Source organism: Engystomops pustulosus, chromosome 2 (genome assembly GCF_040894005.1).
Source record: "Engystomops pustulosus chromosome 2, aEngPut4.maternal, whole genome shotgun sequence".
Lineage (NCBI taxonomy): Eukaryota > Metazoa > Chordata > Amphibia > Anura > Leptodactylidae > Engystomops > Engystomops pustulosus.
The window spans coordinates 52281023-52291708 of NC_092412.1; the positions used below are offsets into that span (position 1 = coordinate 52281023).

Sequence of the window (10686 nt, forward strand, 5' to 3'; positions counted from 1 at the left end):
GATTCTGACGTGTCCTTACAATGTATGGCACAGACGTATCCCACTGTATGCCTATACAGTGGGATACTTGGCCCGGGAACAAGACCCCCCCCCCCCCCAATGCCGGGGGAGGAGTTAACATTGGCAAATTGGCTGCTACCGATGAATGAATCCAAACATGGACAGAGACATCACCGGGTCCTCCCTGCCGAGCGATGTATGCGCTAGGCGGGGCTGTGGATAGAGATGCAATACGCTGCATCCGCTCCCAATAGCAATCTACTGCCTCTGCTGAGCACACATGTCGCTCAGACATAGCTTGCAGGATGATGACAAAAAAAATGTTATGTGAACTCAGCCTTAGTTTCTTCTCCTTCAAAATTGTAGACTTGCTTAAATTTTTTCCATTACAAAACACTGACATCTCGGTAAACATAGGTAGGAACACACCCAAGCTCTAACTCATCAAGTCATGAACTCCACAAGACCTCTGAAGGTGTCCTGTGGTATCTGTCACCTAAACGTTAGTAGAAGATCTCATAGATATCCTATGTTGCAAGTGGCGTCTCTACGTATCAGCCTTATTTCTCCAGCACCTCCAAAGATGCTCAATTGGATTGAGTTTTAGGGAATTTGGAGGCCAAGTCAACATACGGAACTCTTCGCCCTGTTCTTAATACCAATCCTGAATATTTTTTGCAGTTGGATAACTCACATTATTGTGCTGAAAGAAGTTGCTGCCATTTTGGGCAATACTTCCATAAATGCTACAATGTTTTGGTAGGTGGCACTTGTTGAAGTGCCAAGAAATAAAGTTTTCCACAGTAGTTTTACCTAGAGCAGTGATGGTGAACCTTTTAGAGACCGAGTGCCCAAACTACAACTAAGACCCACTAATTTATCGCAAGTGCCAACACAAAAATTTAATTTGTGATTTATATTCCCTTCTCTGTCACAGCTTTCATTCATATCAGCACCCTGAGGACACCAATAAAGCAGAAGCTAGAAGAAATTTGGATGATCATTGTAGTTTCCCTCCAAGGTCCCATAAACAGGAAGAATTGTCAGGGCCGGAGCAGGAGCTACAATGATAATCCAGATCTGTCCACACCTTCCCACTCCTCCAGTAGTCCCAGGTATGGGATATAGGTTGGTCATCCAGCACTAACTCCGGGACTATGTTGCTGGTAAAAGCTGTATTAACTAATACTTATTATCTGTTAAAAATGGTTTTACACTAAAACTAAATACAAAAAAGTTCTAAGTCAGCCCTGAACAAGGAAATACATAGAGCAGAGTAGAGCGTTCCTTGAGGGGAGTATGGGTTTATATTTTGATACCGGGGACTAAGTAATTTTTCTGTAGAATCCTTTAATCTCTGGTATTTCAATTGCAAATAGTGTAATAATGCAGCCTATTGAATAAAAGTGATATGATGCAAATAGAGACTATCGGGTGTGATATTTATAGAAGCATTAGCTCAGTTTACGTAAAGTAAAGCTTCAGATGATAAGAGTTTATTCCTAGAATGCAAATGTGAGATGATTTGCACATATTTAAAAGTAGTAAAATAGCACATGGTGCCTTCTATGAGGCAGAAGTCACTAGATATGAGGCAGCCAAAATGACTATTAACAGGTTTTATAGACGGCAGAGCTCGCTGACCCCACCTGTATTATATAAACTATTGCTTTTTGTATAGTCTGGCTTTCATTTATATTCCATTCTGCCAAAGGCCACGCTTTTTAGTGTGAATACTTCAGCGCAGCATAGTCTAACCGGAAAAACTGTTGCCATGGGGCGGAAAGAGCCATCAGGTAAGTGATATTGGGAGTGGTGCGACAGAGAAATGACAGCAGGTGCAGCAGACGTTACAGATGTGTCATTCATCCTCAAGCTTCTCCGTGCACAGTCATAAATGAGTAACCAAATATCCTGTAGTTTATCTGCAAACTAGGCTATTCTCATGATGCAAACAAATCACAGTAAAAATGAAAGAAAAAAAAAGTCTAATAAATAGAAGTTCGAAGCAGCCAATAACAGCACAGCTTTGATTTCTTATAGCATTAATGGCAATAAAGGATTTGGGGTGATTAGGCTTTAGGTAGACATTTTTTTAATAAATCTGCCATAATGTGATACCCTTAGGACACTGTAGACACCATGGAGGTGATTTATCTGAAGTGTCTGAGAGCAGAACTGTTCTAGTTGCCCATGGTAACCAATCAGACTTAAGCTTCAATTTTAAAAACACACGTAAGAAAATGAAAGCTGATCTCTAATTGGTTTCCATGAGCAACTCGAAAAGTTCTGCTTGTATTTTGTGCGCGTCTCCAAATAACCCTGTTTTTTTCTTCACTGCATGCTCACAGTTCTACTCTCAGACAACTCTCTTGAACTTCCCCCCATATGTAAATATATTATGGAGGTATTCCAAAAAGTTTGCCATGTTTTTTTGCAAATGGTACACAGATTAATTTCAATGGGCCCATGTGCATGAATGTGTTTTTTACAGATCCGCGCAAACCAGGTCCTGTTCCTGCCTGTGTTTGTGGCATGGGCCCTATCATAGAAGTCTGAGAGAATGTAAAAAATGACATCTGTGTGCCATCCATATTTTCAGATCAGTTGGTCATTAACACAATCATGCGACCCTTCATATGGGTTGGGACAAGTCAGTGACATCATTTGTCATCAGGATGACACAAAGACCTTTTTTGGGAACATATGGCTCAGCAATGGATTAGACACTGATGACAAGGACTGTGGATCTAGTGTTTGCAGCCCGAGAGCAGTGGACGTTTGTATGCAAGTAGCCTTAGGTTGGGGGCACATGGAGCTTAAAGGGGTTATCCAAGACTTTATAAAAAAAACAAAGGTGGCCGGGAGGGGGCTGCTTTAACAAATAAACATGTACTTACCTCCCGGCGCCCTCCAGGCCTAGCCCCATGTAAACAAACATGGGCATGGAAGCAGTGCTGCATTCAGCTTCTGGTGGGACCTGACAACCACCAGCCTCGCATATACAATGCTGTGAATAGGGACAGGTGGGCATGGCCGGCCACCATGGCCAGACAGAAGCTGAATGTAGTCCTGCTTCAGTGCCCATGTTTGTTTACATGGGGAACGGACCAGAGTGATAGGTGTAGCTACTGCTGTAATAGCCATAGCAGCTGCTAAGGGGTCCAAAGTGTCATGGAGGCTAAGCTGCACGGTTTAGTTAGCATATAATAGTGAAGGATGTGCATTGTTACCCCACCCAGCCTTTCTTCCACCACAATCCTCTTCTCCCAGCACCTACATTGGTATATGGTGTTCGATAAGTAGCAGACACAGCCTGGTAATAATTGGTAATGGTTTTGGGCATCTATGTGTTATGATTTATTTCAATGGCTCCAGAATAAAGGAGGAGATTTGTTAACTTTATGGACTTAAGCTGGAGCTTTTCATATTATTGTTTCTTATACAAAGTGTTCCTGCATTGTATGTGGACACCCATTGTCATCAGGCAGGACCAACACAAATGGACAGTGGCAGCAAAACATAATGCGGTGGAGTTGAAAATAGCGGCAGAGGCGTGAGAAATATATTTATGACAGACGGAGGTCTCACACTCATGTGTCAACCACTGCTGAGCGCCGTTGTAAAGAGTGGGTGTTGAACTCTTATGATACCAAATGTTACATGGTCTCAGAAATGTCGTCCAAGGTCCTGTATGTCTAGGAATATAGATCGGGTCACAAGAACTCAGGGCAGAAGAATAAGTACATTGGGGGTAATTACTTTACTGAATACTCCCACTGGCGTCTCATGGTTCAGGGGATTATTCCATGTTGAGTCAACAGCCAATCCCCACCTTGGATATACTGTACATCAAATGTATATAGCCAAATGGTTAATAAATAAAGTACAAAGATATCTTCATATCTTCAATTATTGTCACTATGAGTAACGAACCAATTCTATATCTCATATAATAGAACAAGGAAGTTATGGGATTGTTGTGGAACCCTGGCCTTTGGAAAATTGACCTAATCAACTAAGAGCTTAATGAATAAGGGGCATCTCTAATTGAACAAGGGGCATATCCTGCACCAGCAAATGAAATCTACCCCAGCTAGGGGCTTTTATAAGAAGTTATACTTATGGTTTAAAATAGGAAATATAAATTGACTTTTATTTTATATATCAGAAACTGAGATAACTTGAATGCAATTACCCCCCCCCCTGTTTGTGTGAAACTTTCCTTTGAATTGCAAAATCCCTTTGTTTACCTGTAACCTGTCCATTAGAATTCCTTACATCCCGTATTTCCATTGAACCACTCTATACATATATAATCACAAGCTCAGGCAAGTCTCAGGATTTCTGGTTTGTTCCTTATACAGGAGTACAAATACATTCCCATTCCATTGTCCTTCCAATCTCATAGCATTATCTTGATAACAGTAATGAAGTCCGGAGTTGGGCTACTTCCAATGCCCTATGGCTCCTTCAAACGGTAGACCTGATATTATCTTGTTTTATTTATATATGTCCCCTATGATTTGTAAGGTGCTACATAAATAAAGATTATTATTATAGATATTGTATATCATATTATATATTATAGATATTATAGATCAATCAGTAAGTTCTTATAAACATGTTGTTTACTGCCCATTTGGCATGACAACAGCTGTGCCATAGTCAAACTTTTAAGACATTCTTTACACACACTATTTTGGGGTATAAAAATGCCTTATATTGCACACATTTTTATGAGCACTCATTATTTCAGACAATTTTAACAGGTATTTTTCAGGCATTTCTATAAAGTTCTATAGCAGTGGTGGCGACCTATGGCACGGGTGCCAGAGGTGGCACTCGGAGCCCTTTCTGTGGGCACCCAGGCATTCACCCTAGGACATAATTTGCTAGACTTAAATCAAGGCTTCCTCCTGCGGTTCAAGACAGCCATGGACATGCTATGATCAGCGCTATTTTAATGCAACATCTCCTTGGCTGTCAGAACTGCATGAGAAGCGAGAAGGTGTGGACAGAGATGGATTATCATTGGAGCTCCTGCTCTGGATCCCCTGATTCTTCCTCTTCAGGGGATCCTGGAGGGAAACTACAATACAAATTTCTCCATCTTCTTTCTGTTTTATTGTTGTCCTCAGTAAACCTGTGATACAGCAGGGATAGGTTACTGCTTAAAATGTTGGCACTTTGCGACATGAAAGTAGGTTTTGGTTGTAGATTGGGCACTCTGTCTCTAATTCGCCATCACTGTTCTATAAAACTGAACAAGCAATGGTAAAAGAACTAGATAAAACTTAATCTTTACTCAATAATTCCACACTCTACTCAAAAGACCCACAATCTAAAAAAGGGATGAGAGCTACGCCACCAATTGGCGGTGAGATTGAACCCATTCTTTTCTTTTCAACTACCTTTGTGAGCACATGGAGGCGTTATCTGTTTATGATATCCAAACACGATTTATTTCCGATATTATGTAGCTGTCACGAATAACCCTTACCTATTACCCAGGTCTTCAATAGATGAGGTTAGATGCTAATTTGTGGTGTACCTCTCATCCCTTTTTAGAGTATATGTCTTTTGGCCTCCTGTTGTATGCATATTGAACATTTTTAGTGGAATTATTTAGTAAAGGTTTAAGTCTTATGTAGTTATTTTACCATTTCTTGTTCAGTATTCACATGTATACGGCTAAGGGTACCTGTAGACCAGGGGTTACACCACTTGTGGGACAAACTCCCCTAGTCTTTACAGGATTTTGTGCTTTTCTGACAAGTTCTATAGAAAGGTACATGGGAAAGATGTCTCTGCAATACCACAGATACTACTATATACTATATAGATACTAATGCATATTGAAAAAAAGAGCTTGTCCTAATCTGATCTTTTTTTCGCTGAAGACTTATAGACTACAGTTTATGAGAATGCATGAAAAACATATATGGGTATTCTCATGAAAAACTAATATGGGTATGCTCACAGGTGGCAGATTTGTTGCAAGAAATTCTGTGATACTTCCCATTTATATGAATGAGGTTTACACAAATCTATAAGTTGCTTCAGAAACAATCCCATAAACATTTTTTTTCCCCTTACTAAAAATCATATTAATTAAAGGGGCACAACTATGCCAGGATGTAGGAAATTGGAAGAGACTGAAGCAGAGTAACAATGAGGCAGTAGTTATATGAATAGTATTTGCATGTATGTTCCCTTATGATTTGCTTACTGTAGAGCACTCCTTGTTCCTAAGCAGCACAGTCACAGCATAGTTGTGTTTATCACTTTATAATATATTATTACTTTCCGTGTCTAGATCTTAGATGAAATCTTAAACTTTGTATGTGCTCCGTGCTGAAAACTTTAGAATGAATGAAACCTGCCCCTTTCCCTAAGCATCTCCACCCTGTAAATACTTCCAGTAGGCTGGATTACAGGGGGAGGAGGGCAGCGTCACTCCCTCTCTCCTTTTTGCTGAGCTCTAGGTATAAATTCCCCTTCTCAGAGCAGGACAGAGTAGCCAGCAGCTCTTTGCCAGTGGTCATTCTGAACCTCTGTGTTCCACCAGCTTGTAACCATGAGTTTCTCCTCTTTTTCCACCTACTCCTCAAGAGGACAGCGCCCCTTTACCTTCAGCTCTCCATATGGAGGAAGCAGCAGCGCTGCCAGTGTCCATGCTGGGGCAGGAGGCTCAGGAGCCCGGATCTCAGTATCCAGGGTATCTACAGTAGGTTCAGGTTTTGGTGGTGGCTCCAGTGCTTTTGCATCTGGAGCTAACCTTCTAGGAGGTGTCCAGAATGAGAAGGAGACCATGCAAGACCTCAATGACCGCCTGGCATCTTACCTGGAGAGGGTACGCAGTCTTGAAGCAGCCAATGAGAAACTAGAAGTGCAGATTCGGCAACATATGGAAAAGAAGGGACCCTCCAAGGACTGGAGCCCATACTTCAAGACTTTGGAAGAACTGCGGAAGCAGGTGAGAACTTTATTGTCAGACATATTGTTACTTTGAGACTTGTATATAGTTATATAGTTTCTTCTTATATAGTGCCTAAGTACTAAATATTATTGTAATGCAGACAAGTTTTTAAGGCTAAGTACTAAATAATATTGTAATATAGACAAGTGTTTGAGGCTATCATTTTGAATGTGTAGTAGTGGAATATCTATGAGTGATGGAGACGGGAGAATGTGAGGAACATGGGTGTGGACAGGATGAGGTTAAGCGGATTCTCTTCCTGCCAGAGATGGAGAACTGCAAACAAATCATTAGGGAATTACATAGTGAGACTCCTAGGATTAGAACATCTACACAACACTTGTTAAATTCATCTTTATATAATTTCTGATCGTTTTCATATGTGAACTTTAAAAATTCACTAAGATTTATGGAAATATTTTTAATATTGTCACTAACATTAAATTAATCAGAAATTACTTAGCATTTAAAAAAACATGTTATTGAAAAATTCGGTTGCACTATTCTTATTATTTTGGGTTTTGAGCTGATTTTATCATTCCCCGCTTCCAGGTATTTGACAGCACTGTAGAGAATTCCCAGCTGGTTCTACAGATCGACAATGCACGCCTGGCAGCCGATGACTTCAGAGTGAAGTAAGTCTCTCTATCCTGTTCAGTTTATACAAATTTTGTATCAAGCTAAGCCCAGCTGAACATTAACTTGACTTTATGAACATTAACGTGACACATAAAGATTACCTTCATGACTAATCAAGATAAGAAAATCCACAGTAGAAAGCTTAGAAGTTATGAATTGTCCTAATTCTCCTTCATTTTCTTGTTAGGTTTGAGTCAGAGCTGGCTATCCGACTGTCTGTGGAGACTGATATTAATGGACTGCGCAAGGTCATTGATGATACCAACATTTCAAGACTGAACTTGGAGAATGAGATTGAGTCTCTGAAGGAAGAACTGATCTTCTTGAAGAAGTCCCATGAAGATGTAAGCAATAACATTTTGAAATAAAGATGGGTGGTGTCATAAAAGTTATGGAAATCCATTGAACAGTATAGAAGACATACTGATTTTATATCTGTCTTTTTATATGCAGGAGGTCAATCAAGTAAAGGCTCAGATAGCTGGATCTGCAGTCACCGTGGAGGTAGATGCACCCAAAACTCAAGATCTTGGTAAAATCATGGCAGACATCCGGTCCCAGTATGATGCACTGGCACAGAAGAACCGAGAAGATGCAGAGAAGTGGTACCAGACAAAGGTAAATATTTCATGAGTGACTTTACAAGAATATATACTATTCTTACCGGATTTGATAAGATATTTATTGGTCTGGTCTCTGGTTCAATGAACATGTCTTGTTTTATGCACAGGTGGAGGAACATACAGTACAAGTAACCCAAGATAATGAGGCTCTTCACTCCGCAAAGACCACAGTCACAGAGCTCAGACGCAACATACAGTCTTTGGAAATTGAACTTGAAACTCTAAGAAACCAGGTAAAAAATGGAATATCATGAATAAGTAAGAAAAAGGGCAGCTGTTATTGAACCCATTAGTTAAAGGGGCCATCTGCTTTCAATCTGAGGTTCAGTTTATGAACATGGTGGAAGGAAGAGGATAAAAATGAAATGGGTGGTGGAAAAGTCAATGAAGATCTGTTAGGCCCTTTTGGGCTGGTAGTGAGTGCAATAAATTTATAACCATTGTACATGCTAATGCTTAATAATGCTTAACAAATTTTTCTGATTCAACAGAAACTAAACCTTGAAGGTTCTCTGAACGACACTGAATCTCGGTATGCCATGGAACTGGAGATGTTATGTGCCAATGCCCAGTCCCTTGAAGCAGAGTTGACACAAATACGCAATGACTGCCAGAGACAACAGCTTGAATACCAGAGTCTACTCAACACCAAACTCAGACTGGAATCTGAAATCCAGACATACAGACGTCTTCTCGATGGGGATGACTTTGAGTAAGTGTCAAAACTTTCACCTGATAAGGCAATGATATTCATCATTTTATAGCATTTCTTCTACACATATTTGGCTTTCATTAAGTTGGGTCTCTAGTGAAGGAAATTATCTAATTAAGAGCCTGTAAACATATAGTTAAATATGAAATGAAATACTATACTATAAGCTATCATATAATATGTTGCCCTTGGTGGATTTCAACCCAACCCTAGTCCGGTATTGCTAATCCCCAGGCCACTAACTTGAAGGCCATGGATGTAGATCATCATGTTACTAAACTTTCTGGTGCTTTCTATTTGCAGCCTCCAAGATGCAATTTCAGCATCAACAACGCAAACTGTGAAAAAGGTCATCACAACAACACAGAAGATCGTAGATGGAAAAGTGGTATCAGAAAGCAACGATACACGTGTCCTTCAATCCTAACTGACCTTTCCACCACCTGGAAGCATTATTTGACCTTCCAATGCATTTCAATAAAGACTCCAGGTTTTCATTATTCCAGTAGTAGTTGTGATTATTATTGGCTTGGTGTTGGGGAATCTCCCTTTTTATTAAGCTGGATATATAATGATCCAACTGAACTTTTCAGTTGTAAGAAATAATATAGGAAAAATATAAATTCAGAGTAATCCACAGATCCTCTAGTGGACCTATGTGGGTCCCTTAGCTAGTGTGGGCCCTCAGTCATTATACATGTGCTTCATAGGACAGTACACACCTACAGATAAGGAAGCATTTAGTATCATAACGAGCCTAAAGCATCCATATGATAAATTGCTTAGATAGTTGAATTAACTAGCCAGTACATTATTTTATATACAGGCTGAGTTAGGATGACATATTGGTTCAGAGGCAAGACATCCAGTGTCCTCACTCACACAATGGGCCTCCCATCGCATATAGCCACATATGCCATTATGTAAGCATGTATCCATGGCACATGAATCTACTATATATCATACACCAAAGCAAGAGCCTGTCAGTAGGTTACTGTCATGGGCTCTTATAAGAAATAGTTGGATACAAGGGTTAGGCAGCAGCCGTGGTATAACTTGAAGCTGATGGGCCCCAGTGCAAAGTCTGTGCCAGGCCCCTGACTATAATTTATGGTTTACATTACTAGTCTTCACATAATTGACACCTTATAGGTCCCCTAAGCCTCCTGGGCCCGGCTTAGACAGCACCCTCTGCACCCCCTAAAAGTTACATCCCAGGCCTCAGGATATTAGGTTTCAGGGTAGTTTCAGGAATTTCAAATAGGGTAGCTTTGGGACCACTTAATGTATTTTACTGGTGGGCCCTATAAACAGACATACAAATATATATGAAAGCCCTGTAGGAACCCCACATAAAGGAGTTGTATAAGATTTGTCCCTGGGTTGGGATGGGTTGTTTCAGACACTGAGCAAGGGTATCAATTTTTCTGGAGTAAAGATCATTTTTGTATATTCATACAAACACTTTGAGGTTGGAATTATATGATAATTATTATACACAAATTTTAGACCAGGGTCACTCAATTTTTCTGTCAATTAAAAAATAATATTTTTTAATGTTAAAATCTATAAAGGGTGCTTTAGCAGCTGCAGGTTAAGGATCATGAGTTGATAGACACCTCCACCTTAGTCATCTCTATTGACCTATAAGTGCAGGTCAGTCTTACTGTATTGTAAAATGACTATACGGTACTATACACTCCTCTGAATCAGATCTTGGAGTGAGTAAA

General features: G+C 40.1%; 1 protein-coding gene across 1 annotated transcript; it reads left to right on the plus strand.

Moving 5' to 3' along the window:
* The first annotated feature begins 6477 nt into the window (after nucleotides 1-6477).
* On the plus strand, nucleotides 6478-9456 carry KRT18 (keratin 18). Its single transcript, XM_072134594.1, has 7 exons — nucleotides 6478-6979; nucleotides 7535-7617; nucleotides 7809-7965; nucleotides 8075-8239; nucleotides 8352-8477; nucleotides 8736-8956; nucleotides 9260-9456. The coding sequence occupies exons 1-7, from the start codon at nucleotides 6581-6583 to the stop codon at nucleotides 9381-9383; spliced, it is 1275 nt and encodes a 424-aa protein (XP_071990695.1). The 5' UTR covers nucleotides 6478-6580; the 3' UTR covers nucleotides 9384-9456.
* The last annotated feature ends 1230 nt before the right edge of the window (nucleotides 9457-10686 follow it).

Excerpts from the sequence above, each read along its gene's own strand:
- KRT18 (XM_072134594.1), top strand. The coding sequence starts at position 6,581 with ATGAGTTTCTCCTCTTTTTCCACCTACTCCTCAAGAGGACAGCGCCCC. Across the intron at positions 6,980-7,534 it reads TGGAAGAACTGCGGAAGCAG|GTATTTGACAGCACTGTAGA; the intron begins GTGAGAACTTTA and ends CCCCGCTTCCAG. Across the intron at positions 7,618-7,808 it reads GCCGATGACTTCAGAGTGAA|GTTTGAGTCAGAGCTGGCTA; the intron begins GTAAGTCTCTCT and ends TTTTCTTGTTAG.